General features: G+C 42.6%; 1 protein-coding gene across 1 annotated transcript; it reads right to left on the reverse strand.

Moving 5' to 3' along the window:
- Nucleotides 1-271: 271 nt before the first annotated feature.
- On the reverse strand, nt 272-24277 carry ALKAL1 (ALK and LTK ligand 1). Its single transcript, XM_004580600.2, has 5 exons — nt 23922-24277; nt 6402-6455; nt 5307-5387; nt 4177-4252; nt 272-587 (listed from the first exon to the last, which is right to left on the reverse strand). Exons 1-4 carry the CDS (start codon nt 24115-24117, stop codon nt 4188-4190), a joined length of 396 nt encoding a protein of 131 aa, XP_004580657.2. The 5' UTR covers nt 24118-24277; the 3' UTR covers nt 272-587; nt 4177-4187.
- Between the last annotated feature and the right edge of the window lie 422 nt (nt 24278-24699).

Genomic DNA, 24699 nt, shown 5'->3' on the forward strand with positions numbered 1-24699 from the left:
TCCATGAACTTTTTAAAGATATTTCATATATATAAATATATATATTTACATATAGTGATGTTTTAGTAGTATATCATTTGCCACAGTAGCTTTCATTTAAAGAAAAAAGTTGTTTCATATTTTTTGCTCTAATAAAATTCACAAATTGATGTAAGTAAAGATAAAAAATTCTGAAAAAAATTTAAATATTAAATAGGAATTATAAAAGTGGATTTTATACATAACTCTTTGACGAACATTACCAAAAACAAACAGAAAACACAACATTTTTCACTAGCACTCAGACATAATTTACATTATGTTAATTATGCATGTTTAATATGGAATGTTAGCCATTTAAGAAAATAGTATATCTAGCAAAAATAAAGAATAGCATAATTTAAAATATTCCATTTGCAATATGTGATTTAAACGCTTTTTAAAAATTATAAATTATAATATACAGAAGAAGGGCAGAGTTAATCTGTTACTCTGAAAGTCTCTTCATCAAATTAATACCGTAAAACTAGAAATCTCATCTGATTTTACATATAATAGGATTCCAGGCACTTTTTTCTTCATATTGGAATTACATTTTTATCAAATGCCTAAGGGAAAAAAGAGAAGAAAAATATTCATAATTTGATTTTTAACATATAATATATATATGTATATATATTGCTTTTAGGATTTATTCATTTATTTGAAAGGCACAGTTAGAGAAAGGAAGAGACATAGAGCAAGAGTAAGAATACAAAAAGAGAGAGATCTTCCATCTGCTGTTTCACTCCGTAATGGCACTGCCAGACCATCATAGCAGGTGGCTTAACCCTTTGTGCCATAATGCCAGCCCTTAAAACAGAGTTTTAATGGTTACATTTATTTAGGTTTGCTTAAATAATCTGTAGGTAGAGTCATCACTTTGGCATATCTGGTTAATTCACCATCTGCCACACCAGTATCCCATTAGGGTGTCCATTGGAATGAAGGCTGCTCCATTTCTGAACCAACTCCCAGCTATTACGCTTGGAAAAGCATCAAAAGATAGCCCAAGTGCTTGGGCTCCTGCCAAAAACATGGCATTTCTGGCTCCTCTGGCTTCATTGTAGCCATCTGTAGAGTGATTCAGGAAATTGACGACCTCTCTGTCTCTCCATCTCTGTAACTCTGCCTTCCAAATAAGTAAACAAATCTTAAAGAATAAAAATAATCTATGGACTCCTAATTTACAGTCTAACCATAATGCAAACTGGTGCACTTGTCAAAAGAGAGGTGAATAATCAGTACTTTTAGAAATGTAAAATTATAATCTCCCTATAAAAGTTTTAGGGTATCCCATACCAAAAGAACAGACCTGTGGGACCAGCACTATTGTGCAATGATGGGTAAACCCATCACTTTTGGGATAGCAGCATCCCATCTCAGAGTAACTCTAATCCAGCCACACTGCTTTGGCTCTAGCTCCCTGCCAAAGGGCTTAGAAAGACAGTGCCTAGTGCCTAGGTCCCTGCCAGCCAAGACCCAGATGAAGTTTGAGGCTCCTGCCTTTTTTCCTGGCCCAGACCTGACTATTGCAGCCATTTGGGAGGTGAACTGAGAAACAAAAGATCTATTTCTGTCTCTCCTTTCTTGGTTTCTTAACCTTTTAAATAAATAAGTCCTGTATTCAAAAATTTCGTAGAGGGCAAGCCTAATAGAAAGCAATGGCTGAATAGTTAAATCGTGCAAATGCAGGGATCCCACATGGGCGCTGGTTCATGTCACGGCTGCTCCACTTCCCATCCAGCTCTCTGCTTATGGCCTGGGAAATCAGTAGAGGATGACCCAAAGTCTTGCACCCCTGCAGTCACTTGGAAAACCTGGAAAAGGCTCGTGACTCCTGCCTTTGGATTAGCTCAGCTCTGGCCATTAATAGCCACCTGGGGAGGAAACCTGCACATGGAAGATCTTTCACTCTGTCTCTTCTCCCCATAAATCTGATCCACCTTTCCAATAAAAATAAATCTTTTAAAAAAATTACAGAAATAGGAAATGAATTTTTTAGAAAATAAGTTTAACAATTAAGTAATTAGAATTATAGTCACCCAAATAACAGATAATATAACCCCAATTTTACTAATTTATAACGTTGTTTGTAATATCTTGTTAAAATAAGACAATAGCAAAAAATAAAAAAAGCCCACAGAGACAAATCACTAAAAATCTAAACTTACAGTTTTAAAAAGCCATATTTGTCAGCTCTGTCTTCTATGGACCCAGTGCCAAGAGAATGTAAATTTGTGTGCAGTATTCTACACTATAATATAGTACTTTCTTGGGGTATGAACTTTCCCAATTATTGTGCTGTTTTTTTCCACTTACATAAAATACATCAAGAACAAAGAAAAGGACAGCTATAGCTTGATTTAAGTCATTTCAATAGTCAAAATAATGCTCATGATTTATTCATGTTTGTATTAAAAATTTTTGAGACAGTTTAGGAATAATTGATTCCTGAAATAATCTCACATATTATCTTTTTAATTTTTCAATTTAGTTTCTTCTGCTTGAAAGGCAGAGTGGCTGAAAGATCTTCTGGTCACTGGTTCACTCTCCAAATGCCTGTAATATTTTCTAGATACTGTTTTTTTTTTTAGCACAAAATATTCTTTTTTTATTAATTATTTTGCATTATGTGACAGTTTCATAGGCTCTGGGAATCCCTCTCCCCTTCCCTCTCCCCTCCCCCCTGGTGGATTCCTCCACCTTGATGCAGTATTACAGTTCAAATTCAATCAAGATTCTTTCCTTGCAAACATATACCAAGCATAGAGTCCAGCTACTTATTGTCCAGATGGGTTGAACAGTTTCTTGGGGAGACCATTTCTGGTCCGAAGTTAGAGCTGGTAGAATATCATCCCAGTCAATTAAGAGTCCCAATATAACATCAACAGCAATTTGCAATATTATGGAATTGACATGGTTTTGAGTAACCAGTATAGATACTGTTATACAAGGCCAGGAATTCCATTTGGGTCTTCCATATGTGTAGCAGGGGACCAAGCACTTGAGCGACCTGCCTCCTGGAGGCATTAGCAGGAGACTAGATTGGAAACCAAGTGGCCAGGATTAAAAATGGCTTTTCAATATGAATGCTGGTATCACAAAGTAATAACTCATCAAGCCACAATACTTACTCCAAACTCAATATCTTAATCTAAAATAAAGGGTAAGTTTAAATGCAGCAACTTTAAGTATGAAGAATTAACAAAGCTAATTATTATTATTGCTAATTTGCAATAACAGTTTTTTATTTTTAATCATTTTCTTTCTCTTTTTCTTCCCTTCTTACTTTCTTTCTTTAAATTTCATGACACAGTTTCTTAACCTCAGGGATTTCCCCCTCCACCTTCTCCTATCCCATCCCTCCCCAGTGTTTCCCCCATATTACAATAGTTTAGTTCCTCAACAATAGTCACAAATCCATCATTCTGCTATTTAAGTGTATCCTGACACTGTAGGTATTGAGAATAAAGTCAGCATTCTAGTGTCAAGATAGATTTATCAGTTTCATTAGGAGTCATCCTTCTATTCAGAAGTAGACATACATACTGCAATGTATCTTCACTTCATGGTATACTTGCCTCCACTATACAGATCCTCTAGATAAATACATGTATCTACATGCAATAATAGCTTTTGAAATAAAAAATAAGAATGGCAAGAAAACAATAGGCTAAAATTGTCTGAGCAATTGTCACAACAAATCTTTGAGGTGAGCTAAATAACCATGCAGTTATTTGAAATAGATTGGGCTATGCCAGTGGCTTCAAGATAGTCACAGATACTTCTTGACAAGTATTTCATTGATGACTTGGACAACTGGAGGAATCGGTGGCCTTAAAGGGACTTGTCCGTGGTACTGAAATGCTGACCAAACATGTTGACTAAAGTAACAGCAAATATTCAATGATATTTTTTAAATTACTCAGGACTGAAAAGACTGCCAAAAGTCACTTATATTAATAATTCTTGAGAATATTTTAAATTAACTCAATGAAGGATCCAGATCAAATTTTAACATTAAGTTCAACATCCACAGATTAAGTTCTTTGGATCTAGCAAGATCAACTTTGTGGTTTTTTAATTGGCTCAAAATAGTCTCAAGAAAATTAAACAATTGAATATGATAAGAGAAATAAAGAAAAGTATACTCACAGAGGGGTTTACTAGGTCTGTGAGCACAGTGGGCTCACGGCCAGTCTTGTTAATAAACGAGCACATCGTTTATAATCTAGGAAAAACCATTTAAAGGCTAGTCACACATGTATTTAATACAAATATGGGGGTGATCATGTTAGCCATTTGTCATGAATTCATACAACAATACCAATAATTTAACATATCAAGTGCTTAACAGATTTTCTCATTTATTCTCCTAAGAACTAGATTTTATTGTTACATTCATTTTAGAGATAAGGAAAGAGCCCCAAGGTGTTAATCATCTCAGAGTGAATAAGCAGTGTGATCCCAAAGCCTGCATGCCATCCACCATCCTGTGTGAATACTTGGTCATTTTGTCCTGAATTCAATGTGATTAACTTTTCCTCATCATTAAATACAAGTTGTTTTTGAACAAAACAAAGCTACAATGTATATGACTCAGCATCCGGAATTAAATATAACTCAAGCTGAGCAGCATAGTTAAAAAGAAACAAAATGCTTCAAATTCACTTTCTTCAAAAGGAAAGTTTAGGCTTAGAAAGGAATTTAAACAGTCAACTGAGTTATTATACATAATCATAATTTGGTCACTGTAAATGATATTCCTTAAATGTTATGTTTAGAAATATTATTAACTTCAAAAAAAAGAAAGAAATATTATTAACTTCGGTAACTTAAGTATGCAAAAGAATTCATTAGGGCAACTTTTCAAACACATTCCATCATTACTCAGAAAAATCCAACACCCACTGTAAAAATGATGTGATGTAAAACATTTGCTTTAAAATAGGAGGAAATTTTGACTTTCATTTTATAGTCATCTTATGTTTTTCATGCCAAGGAATTTGAACAATGACAATAAGATTACAACTTGACAAACATTTTGATCTTTGAGGAAATCTGGCTATTTTCAGATGTGGACATATTTCTGAAAAGAATGTGATTTCACCCCCTTATCACTTCAAAAGCACATACAAGCCTTGAGCACTGTCAAGGTTATAAATAGCACCTCATACAATGTTTAGTCTATCACTTCCCACCCACAGAGAGCCTAAGTTTAAAATCACAAACATTTATTGTTAGATTAGAAATTTTAAAATAATAATAATGCCCAAGCTACTTACAAGCTGGTGTTGAGCAATCTCTAGTATTGTGATAGAGTCGATGGAAATGTTTGTTACATTCAGCTGAAAATGTGACTGGCCCTGGAGGTCAGAAAAAGAATGTGAATGCCAAACACAGGCATGTTTCCCAAACAAATTTGCTAGCACTTTATGGATGGAGATATAACATAACAGTAGTTTACATCCTACCATGCCCTTAAAAGAACTTGCCCAGGAGTTCTTACCCTCACCCACACGCTGTGGGAGGTACTGTGGTCTGTGAAAAATAATCTAAATTCATTCCACATTCTCAACATCTCACATAATGGAACCTTTGCTTCCAGTAGAGATCTTTAGAACAGTTAAGAGGGAAATACTCTCAACAGAAAAACCCAACCAAGTGTATACGAATAATAATAAACTTTTTAAAAAAAACTTTGATTTCTACTTTTTTTCTCCCCAGTTTTATTTACTTAAGAGGAGTGAGTATTCACATGCACAGATACTGGTTCCATTTTCTCATCCAACTCATTTGTATCTTATTTTTGTCACAAACTATAGTAAGGTGAGCAAGACTTTCCATGTCCTTATTACTCTATAAAATCAAGGTGGACCCAGCTGATTCTTTCTCCCCTTTTCGTGGAAGTAGGGAAATTAAGGAACACCTACAGAAAGGTCCCTTAGCAGTACACCTGACAACACTGAACATGATGTGCCTCAGGGGGATTGCCTGTGACCCTTGCCCCTCATGTCCATTATTTTTGAAGTTATAAAACAAATATGACCCTTCAAGATAACTAAGTTCAACCACTAAGTCTGTCCCACATTACAAAAATGGGATGATTACAAAATGGAGAACAATACTGGAAGAAAGAGAAAATATGGAAGTTGTACTGTTCAAAGTGATTTGGTAGAACACAGAATTAGCAAATGATACACAGAGTTTATTGAAAGAACAGAACAGCAGCGTCATGCAAGAGAATGCGAGCAGTGCTGGAGAAACAGCCAAAGAATGTCGCACTGGAATCTTACATGTTTATCGTCATATCCTCAGTGCTAACAGTCTTCTGTATGCAATCTTTTTTTATTTAATAGAATCACCAATAATACGCTTACCTGTGAAATGTTTGATGAATTTGTCCTTTAAGTTCAAATCTCTTGGGAATATTTCTGAAAAGAGAAACAAATTCAAATTTCTGACTGCATTTCTTTACCATTAACAGATAACATGCTGGGGACAGGCATTTGACGTGATGGCTTGTTAACACGTGACTTGGGATGTTCACACTCTATGCTGGAGTCCACTTGAGGCTTGAATCTCAGCTCCCTGTTGACACATACCCAGAGAGGCAGCAAGTTATGGCTCAAGGCCTTGATATTCCTGGCACCCATGGTTCCTGGCTTTGACCTTGCCTGTCTCCATCTACTGGGGCCCTTGGGGAGTTAATCAATGGATGGAAGAATCTCTATCTGTCTCTAGCTTTCCAAAAAAATAATAACATGCTATAGTTCCAAGCATTAAACCCAAAAATTCATGGTGGTTTATGTCATTGATCTCCCAGATGTACTTCAGCCCTGGCCATTCCCAGGAGCTTTATTTAGACTATAGTCACTCTGCCTGAACTGCATCAGAGCTCCTCAACAACTTCTCAGAAGGGCACAGCTGAGACTGAATGCTTGATTTTCCCTTGGACCAAGCTCTATTCCCCGTGCCTTCCCGTGTTCCCCACCCTCAGTAAATGACATCACTCTTCGCCTCTCACTTGGGCCCATAACAAAGAAGTTATCCTGACTTCCTCATTCCTTCACTATGACATCCGGCCACTAGTTAGTTTTGTATTTTCCACCTCCAACACCTTATCCCAGGCCTGCGTCCTTCTGACTCCTTCCGTTAACACAAGGCCGATCCAAGTTCTCATACTTCTGTGACTGTACTTTGGCAACGGCCCCAACCAGTCTCCTCCCTGTAATTCTTCTCCCTGATGTCACCAGAGGAAATGAATTGAATCGCACTGCGGATCATGAGACTCTGCCCCTGGAAAGGCTTTGCCCTTAAAATAGAATAAACTTTAGAAATCCAACTACATCTCGGGCTTCACCCTATACTCACTAGGAAAAAAAAAAAAGAAAAAAGAAAATGCATACGAAATTGGGGAACAGGAAAATTTGCACTTTAACAAAATTCTTGAGCCTTACTACACATTTAAATATAAATCTTTATTTTATGGCACACTTCCAAAAGCTTATGGAAAACTAGAACTAACAGCTGATTTTGGTGCAAAAAGCAAAAATGATAAGCAATGCAGTTTTAACATGCACTTTCGTGCACTTTTTGAAAATCCTTCTCAAACTGCCTCCTGTGTGTCAAACACAACACGAATATGAGGAAGAAACATTTCTTACCTCCCCACTGCACTGATGAGGACAACTTCATTGAGACAAAGCAGCGGTGACTGAGCCTTGGAAAATGAAGACACAGGAATCCTAACAGCTCTCGACATCCTGGAGCCTAATAAGGGCTGTGAGAGCCTTTCCCTGCACAGACAGTTCCCCGTTCCTGGCAGCCCTGCAAGGGCTCAGGGCCGGATGGGAAGGAGGCAGCAGGAGTACAGTGATCAGCACTCTCCTCCCACTTGAACATAAACATCTAAATTTCATAAACAGCTCAAATTGATCCCAAAAGAAAAGCAATAGCAGGGAAAAGGAAAGCATTGCTCCATGTGAACCTGTGGGGTGTTCCCAACAATTTTCTAACCCCATTCCTAGAAACAAAAACACAGCAAGTTGGCCCCTGTGACATCAGTATAAAATGGGCACTCTGCCAGGTAGCTATGTCACAGCTACCTAGGATGTGCCAGGCGAGTGTAATAGAAGCACTTTAGCTAAAAGTATGCTCAAAGACATTACAAAGCATTTGGTTTCCAGGGCCAACATTGTGATGTAGCAAGACAAGCTTCTGTCTGCAGCAATAGCACCTATATGGGTGCCAGTTCGGGTTTTGTGGCTATTTGGAGAATAAACTAGCAAGCTGCAACTCTACCTTTCAAATAAATTATAAATAACAAATTATCCTGTTTCCAAAAGAACTTTAGACTATATTTTTTAAAAATATATTTGTTTATTTTTATTGAAAGGCAGATTTACATAGAGAAGAAACCAAAAATCTTCCATCTGATGCTTCATTCCAAGAAGCCACAGTGGCCACAGCTGAGTTGATCTGAAGCCAGGAGCCAGGAGCTTCTTCCAGGTCTCCCAAACAGGTGCTGGGTCCCAAGGTTTTGGGACATCCTCCACTGCTTTGCCAAGCCACAAGCATGGAGCTGGATGGGAAATAGAGCAGCCGGGATACGAACCTACTCCCATGTGGGATCCTGGCGCATGCAAGGTGAGGATTTAGCCACTAGGCCATCACACCAGGCCCACTACAGACCATGCAAAGATGATGACAGTCAAAGTTGTAAAGAGTTACACATTTTAAGTAAACAATCCCTCTTCACCCTTACCACATATGTACGACTTCTATCAAAGAAGTTGCCACCTCTGGATTAGGCTGAGAATGTCTTGCATGTGCCTGTCTGCTCTACAGTATTGTGGGCTTCTTGAAGAAAGGGCTGTTGTCTTGTTCACCTACCATGAACTGTAGGGTGCACAGCTATGCTTTGCTAACTGAGGGCACCTGGCCCACATTCAAACAAATGGAACTTACAAGGCTTCTTGCCCTTCCCAGGGAAATCATCAGTGCCTCCCTCTCCACTCAGGCACCAAGAAAACCAGTTTTCATACACTGCAGTTTTAATTTAAAGTTCAATCACTGGGGAATACAGGAACATATAACAACAAATTTAACTGAAACAGAAAAACCAGTGTTTAACTAGATTCCTGTAGTTGTGAGCAAGGGATAACTAGATAAGAATAACCAGAAGATGGCAGGACTGCAGTGTCTGGAGTATCTGACCGATGTCCAAGGTGACCAGCAAGGAGGAATGGGAGATGAGGCTGCAGGTGTGATGGGGCTCTATGATTCTTTACAAACTGTAATTCATTCTATAGGAGATGAGTCGCTAAAGGGTTAGGCAAAAGAATTGCATGGCCAAGCTTCTTCAAAAAAAAAAAAAAAAAGCACTGCTAGGAGGGAGGAGGTAATGGGGAGATGTCAGTATTGTCATTAAAGGATGCTGGTTGCAGGGTTGCAGAGACGTAGAACGGACAAGAAATCTAATGGACCACATGGAGTTTAATGCATATACTTACTACTAACATATAATACTCAGGACAATCACTCAGAAGTAAATATTGGGTATTCTTTCTATCATAGAATGGGAATGGGGAGGGTAACTCTAAGATGATAGATAGGTTAGATAGTTTAATTTGCTGGACTCTACCAACTATTTTCTTATGCATACCAAAACAGAGGGGATTTGTAGGCTCACCCCTGTATGACTGCAGACCTGTTAGTTTGCAGGAGAGCTGAGGTGGTGACGGGCAAGCCAGGCACTATCACAGAATTAACTAATATTCACAGGAGCTGGGGATAGGAGCAGGCTGGACTGGCCCAGGCTGGACTGGCCCAGGCTGCAGCACCTGCTGGTGCCCCAAGAACCAGGTCTGGGCATGGGTTGGGCCAGGGCACAACAAACGCCACACAGAGGCTGGGACTGGGGGCAGACTATGCTGAGCATGGGCTTAGCATCCGCTGATACACATATGATCCATGATGCAGGCCTGGAAGCGGAACTCAGGGAACTCCCCTACTAGGCCACAGTTCCCACTTGTGAGCGTATGAGCAGTGGCTGGTGATGGGCTAGGCCAGCACAGCTGAGTGGGCTGAGTGTAAAGGTAGGCTGAGCTGGGCTGGGCTTTACCTAACCTTCTGGTTCACCCAGGAGGCAGGATGCCAGGATATGATGTGGGCCATGCTGGAGTAGGCCCACAGATGCCAGTTCACATGAGAGCCAAGGTGGGGGCAGGCTGGGCTAGCCTGGGCTGCAGTGAGTGACAGGACCAGGACAGATAGTGTCAGGCTGGGCAGAGTATCCACCAGTACCAGTGTAGGTAGATCCTTGGCTCGGAGTGAACCAGGTAGGGAAACTTGGGGGAACTCCCTGTTAGGCTGCAGCTCTCCCATTGATGAACACAAGAGCTGCAGTTGGGAGCACCCCAGGCCAGTCCAGTCTATAGTACCCATCAGCATATATGTGTGCTGGTTCTGAGAGCAGATTGAGATGGACTAGACCACAGAACCTGCTGGCATGTGCGAGAGCCAAGATGGGGTGTAGGCCTGGCCAGGCCAGACCAGATTGGGTCACAACACCAGCCAGTTTACATAAGAGCCAAGGCTACATGCTGGGTAGGCTGGGTTAGGCTGCAGCACCTGCCAATGTGAGCTGGGACAACGGGCAGGTCAAGCAGAGCTAGGCCACAGCACATACTGGCAAATGCCAAGATGAGATAGCCAGGCTGGGCCACAGCACCCACTGGCATGAACAAGACTTGGGGCTGGGAGATGGTATGGTACGGGAAATTCAGGGACTCCCCTGCCAGGCCACTGCTTCCCTGGGGGGTGTGAGAGCTTGGACTGCAACAACTGGTACACAGAAGAGCCAGAATAGGTGTGTGCCAGCTGGGTTTTACCACAGCATTCATTGGCACAAGCCAGAACTGGGTGCAAATTATGTTAGGCTGGACTTTATTGCCTCCTGGCAGATGCAAGATCCAGGGCTCTAAGTGGTCCTGGTAGAAGAACCATGGGCACTCTTCCCTGCTAAACTCAACTCCCACTGGTGATCATAAGAGCCAGGGTTGGGTGGTAGACAGGCTGGACAAGGCAGCAGAACCCATTGGTGTAACTGTGGGTCAGGTCTGGTGGTAGGGTAGACTGAGCTGGATGTGTATATTAGCCAGGTGGGACCCAGGACAGGCTGGGCAGAGCTGCAGCACATGCTGGCACATGCAAAAGCCTGATGGGGGCAATTGGAGGTTGCCCTGACTAAGCCCATGGATATGCATGAAGACTAGGTCTTTGGCAGGCTAGGCTGGGCTAAGCCACAGCACCCATCGGTTTTTTTGAAAGTTGGGGACGGGTGGATCTGAATAGACAGCTGCATCCACTGGTATGCGCATTGGCTGGTGCAGGTGACAGACCTCACATGACCTTGCACTTGCTGGCCAAGAATCAAGTCTGAGGTCTTCCAAGGAAAGGTTCATTGGGGGCACTCTCCAATTATACCACTGGACTCAAACCCTGGCAAGGAAATCCACAAGGAAATCCACAAGATACGTGGTCTGACCTTGGAGTGCATGTATCGAGCTGCTCAGTTTCTGATGTTAACTTTAATTAACACCTTGCTGATGTAATATCTCATGGTTTCCCCACTGGGAGGTGACTGCCCCCAGCGTATTCCATACTAAAAAAAAAAAGTTTCTATGTGCAGCCCATCATTAAGGAGTTAAGAGCTGTGCTTCTTCTCATCAAGGCAATAGTGTCCACTTGGATTATTTAGAATTCTTCCGCAAGAGATGTCTGGCTTTTCTTTCCAACTCGTGTATTCATTTGTTCATTTATTTTTGCCAATGTAGACTCCTTTTCTCTGAGTTGGAATCTAAAATGACTCTGTTGGTTGTTTACATAGCTCTAGCTTTTGCCATTTATTTGGCCCCCTTGTCCCATTGTCCTGTCACGTTTGAGGTGACCATTGCTCTTGTTATTTTGTACCTTTTTTGCTTTTCTACTGACTGGAAGACATATGCCCAGGCTCATCATGTATTATTTCCTGTCTAGTCCTAGTAGTATTATGGATTTCTCCAAGGAGTCCTGGTTGTTTTCATCAGAAAATGCTTTTGGAAACTAAGATCTGGGAGCCTGGTGTGCTCCATGATTCAGGGGGCATTACTCGATTAACAAAGCAAGAAAACTGTGACCTAATTTTTTATATATCCTGAGTTTGGAGTATTGCTAAAATTGTATCCTGATACTTGACAGAATATATTTTTGGAATGTACAGTATCTGTAATATTTCATTGATGTTACTGCAAAGGTCACATAAAAATGATTTTCAATGATCTGAGTTTAAATATAGTCATACTGAGTCATCCTCTGTACCCAACTGCTACACCCCTCCACCTCCCACCTCCTGCACAAAGACCTAACATTCATTCTTGGCTTTCTTAACCTAAGTAAAATCCTGTATCAAGGCAGATACCTCCAAAGATGCCTTAGGTTTCTTCTTTTATTAATTGCAGTAGACAAGCTACATAATCTCTAAAGTCCTTCCCAAGTCCTATGCTATAAAATATTATGACAAAGTTCTAACATTGTACTGCATGTTTACCAAAGGACAAAATATTAAATGACTTCAGGGAACTTCAAAAAGCACAAAACCATATTGCAAAGGGGATTTCCTTCTGTTTGTAAACCACAGGCCAATGTATGTTTAATTTAACTTTAGCCATTTCATTTGAAAGACTAATCTCATGAAAATGATAGATCCAGTTTCTGGTTTAATCCAGTTAATCCCCCTCCCAGACTTAAAACACTTAAAAATACAAATGAGATTCTTACAAAAATGCTCAAACATTAAAAAAAAAGTTGCATGTCAGTTTACACTGCAATAATGTTTTTATGTTCAATCAGTTATTGAGAATGACAAACAAATGACAGTGGATTAGCACAGCCACTGTGATGCTCATGTTGGATTAGGCAGCTTGAATGCCATCAGCAAACTGAGCGGCAGAGAAACTGTTAATCCAGAGAGCTAGCTTTTGATCCAGTAGTCAATCCACACCATCCTGGAAATAGTCGTCAAGAAGCAAAACTTTGCCTTTTCTCTGGCCACAAACAAAGGACACACGGCAGTTTTATAGAAAGAAAAGCAGATTCCTGTACAAAAGAAAGATCAAAGCCAGAGATGCCTTTGTGCAGATATCCAACAGAAGTGAATATGTGAATTTAAAGGGGAAGGAAGAGAAAAAGGATGGTGAAATGTTCTGGAATCTGTCAACAGAGGCAACAGTTGAAACCAGAAACGTTTACAAAGGATGAGCCTGGGGAACACTCCACCATTAGTTGTGGAACCCTGGGATACACTTAATGGCAGCAAATGAGGTGTTCAGAGGCAGAAAGAAGGTCAGAATGGTCAGAGAAGCAGGAGAAGAAGTGGGAATAACTGTGAATACACAGGATAATTTAAAGAGGATGAGGAGATAGCCAGCATTGTGGTGAAATGAGTTATGTCACACTTGAGATGCTAGCATTCATTATTGGAGCATGGGTTAGAGTCCTGGCTGCTCTGCTTCCTATTTTGTTCCCTGTTGATGCAACTGAAAAACAATAGATAATGGTCCAAATACTTGGGCCCCTACCACCCGTGTGGGAGATCCACATGTAGTTCCTGGTTCCTGGATCAGACCTGATTATTGAAGCCATTTGGGGAATGAACCAGCAAGTGGAAGATTCTCTCTCTCTCTCTCTCCCTTTCAAATAAATTATTACATCTTTTAAAAGATAAAGAGGATGGGGATAGTCCAATAGGAGCAAAATATCCAGGAGGACAAATAAGAAAAATGCTGCCCTCGAGCAGTCTGCTGAAGTTTTGGCTTCAATGGTGTGAGCAAAGACAGATAAGAAACACCAAGATTGGGGAAAGAAGTTGGATTTTGTCCTGAGCATTGTATTAATCATGTTTTTAAACTTTTTCAGCAGTTGCTTTGATACCGTGTGGCTTTACTAACACTAGAGACTCTTGGAGATAGAGAACCCACATCCTGATAACACCCTCTGTCAGGAGCTCACATTCAAAGCCACTAACCAGCACCCCAACCACCCGGGCCAGGGACCAGACAACTAGGAGCAGCTCTATTGTCACACAGCCCACTGAAATTATCCTAATCAGCTAATCCCAAGCCAGCTTCCCCAGTCCTGACTTGGCTTCCCTGCGGAGACTACATTACAATAAAGCTCTTGCCCATGACGGCTCTAGTGCATCCCTGTGTTGCCTTACAAAAAGTCACACGCCTCTTCTTTCCAGAGGCCGTTAAAGGCAACACCTTCTGCCCTTATGACAGTCACGTCCATGGCTGTGTGTCTCCCCACACCTGATTAAAATAAGTGCCATTCACATCTTAAAAAGTGGGTTGAAATGTTGGTCGTAGTAGATCCTGGGGCAGCGGCTACGCACTAACGCATATTAGCAGTCTGCTGGCAACAGTGCATGAAAATATTGCAAAAAAGCTTATATGTTCCCTTATAAACTGTAACAACTAAAAACTAGTGCTAAACATTAGCAGGCTTCAAAATGTTCATTAAAATAGAATTTAAAAGTTTATTTAGATGCAAAAAGTGAAATTTATGCTTCTTTATAATAGATATATTTTCTTGAACTTCTGTTTATTAAAGACTTGTTGATTTATTCAGTTGGAAGACAGAATTATGGAAAGAGGACAAGAGTGTTGGTTCTCTCCCCAGATGGTCACAATATCCAGGGCTGGGCCAGGTCGAAGCCAAGAGTTGCATCTGGATCTTCCACATAGGTGACAGGGGCCCAAATATTTGGACCATCTTCCACTGCCTTCTCAAGCACATTAGCAGGGAGCTGGATTGGAAACGGAGTAGCCAGGGTCAAACTGACTCACATATAGGAAACCAAAATCACCAGTGGCAGTTTAACCTACCATGGCACAGCACCTGCCCCCTCTACTTGAACTTTCAGAAGATACCTTGTATGCATGAATTTCAAAGCTTAAACATATATATTTATGTATTTATTCCTTTATGTGTTTATTTAATGTACTTGAAAAGCAAACACCAGGAAAAGAGTAAGGTGAAAAAGGAAGGGAAAGAAAAAAAGGTATAACGCAGAAAGATCTCCTGTTCACTGCTTTATTCCCCTAAAAATCTACAGTAGTCAGCATTGAGCCAGGGTTAGGCCAGGCCACAACCAGGAGCCCAGAACCCAATCCAGGTATCCCTCTTGTGTGGCTGAGATTCAAGTGCCTGAGTCAGAGTACACTTTAGTAGGATGCTGAAATCAGGGACAGAGGCTGGATTCAAGTGGAATAGGGCCATCTCCAGTGGTGTCTTAACCACTATGCCAAAAGCCCATCCTTGATTTAAAACCATGGGGGTCCAGAACTGTGGCACTGCCTGCAACACCGGCATTCCCAGTGGGCACCAGTTCAAAGGCCAGCTGCTGCTTTCCAATCCAGCTTCCTGCAATGGACTAGGAAAAGCAATAGAAGATAACCCACATGTTTGGGCCCCTGCCACTCATATTGTGGACCCAGAAGATGCTTCTGGCTCCTGAGTATGGCCTGAACAAGTTCCCACCATTGCTGCCATCTGGGAAATGATTTGGCAGATAGAGTTCTCTTGTTCTGTCATTACCTCTCTCTCTCTGTGTACTTCTGTAAGATGAATAAATACATAAATATTTAAACGAAGAAATTTTTTTCACTAAAGTAAACTTGTCTGTTAATTTCATATTCTACAAACTTCTGGAGTGCCCTTACATGTTTTTTCCAAGATAAGGCCATAAGCTCCTTTGCACAAAAGAGTTTTTCAAAATATTTTATCATAAATATTGAAATATGTAATTACTATTTAAGCACCATACACTAAAAATTATAGCAAAAAATTCAAAATTAGAAAGTGAAACAGAATAGATATACACAGAAAATAGTTTCCTAATAATGAGAAACATGTGAGTTTATAAGGTTGAATGGAAATAGTTTCAAATAGTAATAATATAGTAGTAGAACTGAACCAAAATCCAATTCATGGGTATATGGCATAGGTAAGTTTTCCACTCATTGCCCACATAAACTAGCCTATGTTGATTTATTTTTTTTTCTGAAACACTTTTATTATTATCAATATTATTATTTCAGAGGCAGGAAGACAGAAAGGAAGGGAGACAAACGGAGCTGCCATCCACTGGTTTATTCCCAGGTTTATGACCAGGGCTGAGTAGAGACCCAAAGTGGAGAGCTGGAAACCCAACTGAGGTCTCCTTTGTGGGTGGCAGGAACCCATCACTACCTCCTGGGGTATGCACGGGCAGGAAGCTGGAGTCAGGAGCCAAGGCTACAAAAGGTTCAAAGCTTAAACATATATATTTATGTATTTATTCCTTTATTTATTTATTTAATTTATTTGAAAAGCAAGGCACTGCTTCATGGGACATGGGGTCTGAACCAAAAAGCAACACCAATCTTTATTTTTCACTTGCTTGAGAAACGTTTAGGAAATGACTATTTTAACACACCATCAGTAAACATAGTAGTGTCAATAATTCTTCAGTAAATTCTATTGGTCTCCCTTAAAAATCGAGGTGTATATATATATATATATTGCCCTATTTAAATAAGCTGTTGTTTTTAAGTTTATTAAGGAGCACAGGAGATAGTCACAAGAAAGACTTACATAAATAGACAATAGTCCAAACCTTAGCAACCACATAACTTCTGAGGACAGAAAATCTCCTATACATAAACACAATCAATTCCCGAGGTGGTCATGATGATATTCATCTTTTCAGATCACCACTGTTCAGAAATTCGGACAGTGCTTTGAGAGAGCAAGGATGCTTCCTTCACTCGCTTCCTCTGTGCACCCTACTCACAAGGAACCCTGAGACAGGCTCTTCCCGGTGGCTCAGACACCTGGAGCCCAGAGACGTGGTCCCTCAGGGGCTGCAGGACTGTGATCACAGAAGCCAAAAGCAGTGCTTCCTATCTCTCCTGAGGAGCTGTGTAATGGGAAAAATCAACACTCAATTTGACACAAACAATAAACTTTTGTAAAACTATCAACTGGAAATGATTATTTGGGGGAGCTTAATTTCTTTTAGCACTTTTGTTTCCCTACAACAAACTACATAATAAAAAAAGTGAGCTTAACAGTCAGCTCACATCATTTGTCTTGGGCCACACAGAGAGCTTAATTTGAAGCAGGCATGCAGGGTGAACAATGTTAATAGGAATTATGGATTCTAGAGAGTGTAAGCAGTTGATGTCACATTGTTTACCATGGGCCCAGACTTTGTTCAGTGGTTAAGAAACCACCTGGGTTGCCTGCATCCCATAACGAGGCCCAACTGTGTGTCCATTAAGGCTTTCTGCGAATGCACACACTGAGGGACAGCAGCAGTGACTCAAGTATTTGGATTCCTGCTATCCACTGCAAGTTCCAGCTTGAGTTTCAAACTTCTGGCTTTGGCCTGACACAATCTTAGTAGCAGTGAATGTTTGGGAGCGAGTCCGTGGATGAACACTCTCTCCGCCTTTCAAATAAAGTGAAAATAAACAGAATATTTACCAAGGTACAGAAGAAAATAGGCACATTTAAGAACAGCAATTATACTTTAGATGAGTAATGTGCCTTTTTTTCCGCCTCAGGCTTAGCTCAAAGCATTTACTTTTTCTTTGGAAAACACTGAACCTTTTCAACCAGCAGTTAGCATATCATCCTGAAGACACTGCTGTTGCTGCCCTGGCCTGTTGTTGTCTTCCTCCTGTTCAACTGTCTCCTCTCCTTCATTACCTTACTCCAGCAAAGCCTTGTCTTCCCAGTGTTCCCCTGGTACAAAGGAACGGTTGGCCTGCAGGCTGTGGATGAAGTCATACTTTCAAAGTGAGCTCCTTCAAAATCTAGTCTTTTGAGATGCACATAAATGTGAAATGACACAAAGAGTATGGATGCTACTGATTTACATAATTTCCTCTTATTCAAGACTTCACAGACCCTGAAGGATGATTCTCTAAAAAGGGGCTTACTGGCATGTTCCTAAAGCTAGGAGGCCAAAACAGCTTTTCTTCATAAGTTATCTTTCCAGACACACTGGAACATGTAGCTATAGAGCTGCAGGTGCATGGGGATAAAAAGAGAGCAGAGGGGTTAATGAATTTGAATTATGGTTGGATTGCGGAGAACAGTAAGAAACAGCCTTGATCTGTAGGGAGCCTCCCAACATGGCACTTTCCTCCACACATTCCCCAGTTAAAAAACTCTGTTGGCTTCAAATACTCAATGCACTTGAACATTCTCAAAGAGCTTAATGAATTGCAGACCCAAAGCTATACTAAGATTCATTAGACTCAGAGGGAAGTATAAGAATTACACTTGAAAGCTGCCTTCCCATGGGTTCTGAGGCATATGATCAGGAGTCTCACTTTAGGCACAATTGCTTTGGAACCAGAGTTGTGGCATAGTGGGTTCAATTGCTTCTTGTGACACCAGCATCTCATATGGATTCTGATTTGAGTCCCAGCTGCTTTTCTTTCATTCCAGCTTCTGGATCCCATGCATGGGAAAGCAGAAGATGGCCAGGTACTTGGGCTTCTTCCTTTGATCTAGATGGAGTTCGAGGCTCTTGGCTTCAGTCTAGCTCAGCGCCAGCCACTGTGGCCACTGGAAGAGTGAACCAGTCTATGAAAGATCTGTCTTTATTTCCATGTGTAACTCTACCTTTCAAATAAATACATTTTAAAAACCCATTTCTTTTCTAGGTATTAGAGGCAGTGAATACTACATGGCATAAAAAAAAATCCCATGGTTTGGTTATAGTTCATCCCTGCTATGGGAATGTGGAGGAGTGTGGAGAGGTAGATTCTAGTGAGAGGCAGGGCCTGGTGGGAGGTGTGTCGCTCATGAATTTTAAAGGACAGATACAGAATTAGAGATATAAAGAATGTCAAAACACCAGAACATGCTAAGTACCCTCCATTAATAATGGGGAATAAGTTCCAGGGCTGTCAGTGGATGTCTAAAATCATGGATAGTAATAAATGCTACATACACTGGTTTATTCCTATATGAACACACCTATAATAAAGCTTAATTTATAGACACTGTAAGAGAGTGACAATAATTATAAGATGGAAAAAAATGTAACAATGTGCTATAATAAAAGTTAATGTGATCTCCATCTCTCAAAACACTTTCTTTCTAGAAAGGAAAATAAGGCTTCTTTTGGCATTTTTAAATTATTAGCATCACTATTATTGTATCTTGGAATCCTCATTCAGTAAAACCAGGGTTATTTGAGCACAGGCACTGTATGGCTGTGACAGGCAATCTGACAACCAAGAAAGCTGCTAAGTTACTAACAGGCTGGCCATGCATGTGGAGTGGATGTACTCAGCCAGCGTTCAGGGCTAACAAGATCTCATCACACTACTTGGAGCAGCACCCAATGAAACCCTTATAAATCCTTCTTTTTGAAACTTTTTTTTATATTTTTGGAATCCATGGGATATGAAGTCATGTGACTTCCCACTGCTGTTGTGGTGCACTCCATACCCAGGGGTAAAGAAGAAATCAGCACCTGCCCACAAATTTTTATCCTTTCCCACAAGGCAGTAAGCCATTAGAAATCTGCTCTTAAACGCTTCATTTCCAGCAATAAAAGGAAGGACAAAGGGAAAAAGTTTAACAGTGCAGGGGAATTGTTAAAGTCCTAGTTCTGGCCAGCACATGACTGGAAAGTAGCTCCTAGGACTGTGCCATCCCAAGGGGTTTTGTCAACTCCTTGCATAGAATTTCCTACTCAGCAACTTGATCAAAAGGCTCCCACAGACAGGCAACAGCTATTACCAGAAACACTGCAACTGGGCAGAAGCCCATTCCTATAGGTGAGTTGTGGCTATGCCAAACAACGTGCCTGGCCATAGCCGTTAACCTAGCTACCATGCTGAACATACACTTGGCAAACGCACACAGGAAAAAATCACATATCACTCTTCTTTCCTATTTATGTTTTGATTTTTTTTGAAGATATATTTATTTGAAATAGTTACAAAGAGAGAAAGAGGGAGAGAGAGAGAGAAAGATCTTCCATCCACTGGCTCACCCTCTAAATTACTGCAACAACTGGGTCTGGGCCAGGCTGAAGCTTCATCTGGGTCTCCCATGGGAGTGTAGGGGACCCAAGACTGTAGCAATTGTTTTCCCACATATCATATTTCAAAACATCACATGGCATACTTTTAGCATTTACAAAAACGTAATTTTAAAAAAACATGACCATTTACATTCCCTTCCTCTGTGGTATGCAAACTAGCAAAAGTTGCTTTGTTGTTGTCAAACATATGGAAGAAACTGTTACTCATTAAGTGTGATGGACTGTGTGGGCAAGCAGAACAGTAACACACACAAGACAGAGGGAATTTGGATTATACAAACAAAATTCCATCATTACAAAAGTCTCAGCAGAATGCAAGTGTATCTGAGGTCTTTGAGACTATCAGAACTGAGGGAATATTTGTAAAGATAACTTAGGGTTCTATTTCTGAATATGGAAATAACAGCAAAGATACCAAAAATGAAAAGGGCAAAGATATTGTGAAATATCTACTTGGTATTCTTTCCCTTCTCTGGGCACACAGCTCCTAAAATCCTTGTGCATCTTGGAAGTGACAGCATCTTTTCTGAACTGAAGAGTCGATCGATTCAGGACAGGGATGATCCTTCAAAGAGCCACAGAGGGATTCAAGAGGTGAGACTTTGCAAGTAGCACATTGGCTTAACTAGCTAATCCCCCACCTCCAAGCATCAGCATCCCATATGGGCACCAGTTCATGTCCTGGCTGCTCCACTTCCATCTAGCTCCTTGCTAATGGCCTGGGAAAGAAAATGCTCCTGGTAGCTTTGGATCAGCTCAGCTCCAGCCATTGCAGCATTATGGGGAGTGAATCAGCACATGGAAATCTTTTTCCTGTCTCTCCTTTTCTCTGTAAATCTGCCTTTTCAATAAACATAAATAAATCTTAAAAAAAAAAAGAGAGGTGAGACTTCCAGTGATACCTCCAACCCCAGAAATGGAGCAAGAGACAGAAGGTCAAGCTAATCAACAAAGACCAACAATTTAATCCACCATGTCCATATGCTGAAGCTCCCTACTGACCAAACAGGACCAAGTTCACAGAGTTTCTGGATGGCTGCATGTGTGGAAGTGCTTAGAGGGTGCTGTGTTAAGGGGCCGGCAAAACTCCCCACCATAGGTATACTTTGTAATTACCTGGGGAGTGTAAGTAGGGGTTTCACTGAGTTCTGTGAGCTGATCAGGCAAGACAATCAAGCCTGAACAGGGGAAGTCACGGGAACCCAGTGTGTAGCTGGTTGACCAGCAGTTCTGGAGGTTCAGAGTTGCATTGGATATGCAGTGGGTGCCTCCTTGGGGACTGAGTGGTCCCCCACCCATGTCCGAAGGATCTGATGCCAGCTCCAGGCTGACAGTGTCAGAACTGAATTGAATTGAACTGAATTGGAGGATACCCAGCTGGTGCTATCCCCAAGACAGGCAACCTGCTTGCTTGCTGGTGGGAAAAAGCTCACAGAAGCTTTTCTATGCTAACTGGTTTATTGTGAGAGCAGAGGGGAAACACTGTGTTTCTCCCAAAATAATGGGAGACAATTCCAACAGGCAAAGGTGGAGGGAAGCACATTCCAGAACAGGGCAGAATAGCAGAAGCTACAGTAGCACAGCACCTGTAAGGAGCAGGCATTCATGAAGGGACCAGCACAGAGGCATGGCAGGCAGTCTCCGTGAGACCCATTGAAGCCAGCAGCTGGGCAGTCGGGAAAACCTGGGTGTCCCACCTTTGCAGGAGGTGAAGACTTTCCTGGAGATCAAGAGAAGCCACAACAAATTTGTCTAGAAACAGAGCAGTCCTACATGATGCAGCAAGAATGTTCAGTTGCAGATACTCGGTATCACCTCACCAAAACCACCTTCACTTTCACGTCCTAAGCAAGGGTTTTGCATTAAAACAGCAACACAAATCCACCTCTAGGGAATCAACAGAAATAATGCAGTTGCTGCCTGAGATGTCTTGAAAAAGCAGTGTGACATAGGGTATATAATATGTATGAAGACAACAGTCCCCCTGCTCTTCACAATTCACACCCATTTTTTCTTTCTGTCTCCAATCCTTCCACTCCCACCACAGCCAATTCCCTACCCTTTTTATCCTGACTTTACTTGGGTATGTAAGAACTCCAAGGCCCCCTTTCTTTTGGCGGAGTCTGTGGCAGAATTGCTCATCTGCTCCCCTGAGGGACATCAGGAACAGAGAACAGGACTAAGAGCGCAGGTGTACATGTCATGAAAACATGACTTTCCACTGCTGACCCCGGTCAGGCAGACCCGTAGGAGCCTGAGTGAGCAAGACAGCCTAGAAGGTGAGTGCTAACATTGTTGTGAACTTGAGCTAGGACGACAGAAATGATGGTCACAAGGAAGAGCCAGGTTCACGAACACAACGTGACTAAGCTCCTGGAGAAGAGTTGGCCCATAGCATTGGGCAACTCTAACTTCCCGAGCCATCACAGCAACCTCCTGAATGTTGGTAGAGGAGTTAAAGGCAAGGAGGAGCACACATCGGAACAACAGGCAGGCCCTGGGGAAGGAGGAGAGATGAGGATGTTGTCTCATAAATGTCTCCACCTCTGGCTTCAGGCTTTCATATGCACTGCCATGGAACCTGGGACTGCACCCTTGCAAAACCTGCAGTCTCACATGTGTCCAGGGACTCCTCCTACTGACCATGGAGTACGCATACATGTTAGTGTACCAAGGATTTCAGAGCCCTAGGCACATACGTCAGCCCCAGGTGATGACACTGATTATGCCACAGAGTAATCGAGACAGAACTCCAGCATCATGGGGTAAGCCTCCAGGACCTGGCGGATGCATCCTGCTGGGAGAGCTAGGAGCTTTGCCACCCTCTGAGTTTGTTCAGAGTGGTTACTGACCTGTTCTCATGCCCTGATTGTATCTGATTCATGTCCAAGTATTCTGCACACAGAGACGGAACTATAATGCCCCCCTTTTTTCTCCCCGCATCAATAAAGTGCAATGACCCAGCCTGGCAGGCTCTAGACACAGCCATGCTCCAGCTGCAGTTCTTCACCCACTGCTTTCCTTCCTGCCCCGGGGGTCCCTCCTACATCACAGTCATCCCCTCTGAAGGCCTCTGCGCTCCCCCTCCACCTTACCCCATGCTACGCTCCTTTTCCCCTCATCCACACCACTTCCTCTCCATCTTCATGGCCCTTCCTCCCCGCACCCCTCCTCCACTGTGAGCATCTAGGGCGCAGGAATTGATCTGGGAGCAGCCAGCAGCACCTGGGACCTTTTCACACTGACCTAAGTCCCAGCAGTGAAGAGTCAACCAACCATGGCCTGGGCAGAGCATGAAACTGGAAGAAGAGGGACCTATCTAAGTAGGTTCAGATGTTGGGGGCAGTAATCCCGGTTAATTCTCAAAACCGCAGCAGAACCAGAACTGGGCCACCGGTAAGCACACAACAACCTGTCCAGCTACTCTTTAGCCCATGGGATGGAAGCTCAGGTCTTTAGCTTTTGGTCGGCTATTTCCAAAAAAGGTCCCTCTTACACCTAGGAAACAGACCTGTAAAGCTGGCTCCTTGGGCAGCTGGATTTTGTCATTGACGTGTCAACTACCTAAGTCAGATAAACCCCATTACCTCTTTGCCTGGGAACCGAGTATTCTACAGAGTTGGTTTATTTTCCGCGCGCTTAACTTACGCTTCCCAAAGGGAATGCCTCGCCCGAGCTCCAGGAGCAATTCAGTAAGAGCCAGGCACAGCGCAGACGACCGGCTGCGAAGCGTCCCTCTTACCTGCGCTCCGGAAGACGCTGGGAGCCGGGCCGGCTCCGACAGCCGGGACGAAAAACAACGGTCTTGGCTCCTCTCCCGCCACAGCCACATGCACTACCCTGCGCCCCTGGGGCCTTCCCTGCGTCCCGTGCGAGGACAAAGCCAGAGCCAGAAGGAGGAATGCAGGCAGCACGGCGCCTGGCTTAGCCGACCGCATGTCCAGGGTTGGAGGTTCCAGAGAGCGGGAGGCTGCGGGAGGAACCCGAGGAGGGGCCGGGCAGTCCGCAGCCCTGGAGAAGGGTCGCAGGACTGAGTTCTCTGTCACCTGGGCGGCGGGAGCCCTCACAGCCCGTCTGCCCTCGCCTGGGTCCCGAGAACTTCTGGCTCGGACGCACCAGGACTTGGCCCGGCGCGTGCTGGAGCATGTGCACCCCGGGGATGCGGGGCGGGGACCGAGGCGGGGCGGGGCGCCAGGGGACTACGGGGTCGTCCCCGGTGAGAAAGGGGCGTTTCCCGGCACAGGGAATCCTAGCACCGAGCCTCAGTTTCAACCTGGTCGTCGGGACTCCCTCCGAACACCTCCCCCAGACCCCGGAATTGAGTGCCCAGTCCCCATCTCTAGGAGTGGGAGTTAGGGGACACCCCGTGCCTTACTGCGAGTTTTCTGGGGGCCGAGACTTCCGCTCGCCCAGCTCCCTGGGTCTCGGTCACGGTTTTCCCAAAGGCCGACAGGGTGAGCAGAACAGGCAGCTTCCAGGTCTGGACAGCAGAAGGCTGCATTGGTTTCGGTCTGGGAGAA

Source organism: Ochotona princeps, chromosome 9, assembly GCF_030435755.1.
Source record: "Ochotona princeps isolate mOchPri1 chromosome 9, mOchPri1.hap1, whole genome shotgun sequence".
Lineage (NCBI taxonomy): Eukaryota > Metazoa > Chordata > Mammalia > Lagomorpha > Ochotonidae > Ochotona > Ochotona princeps.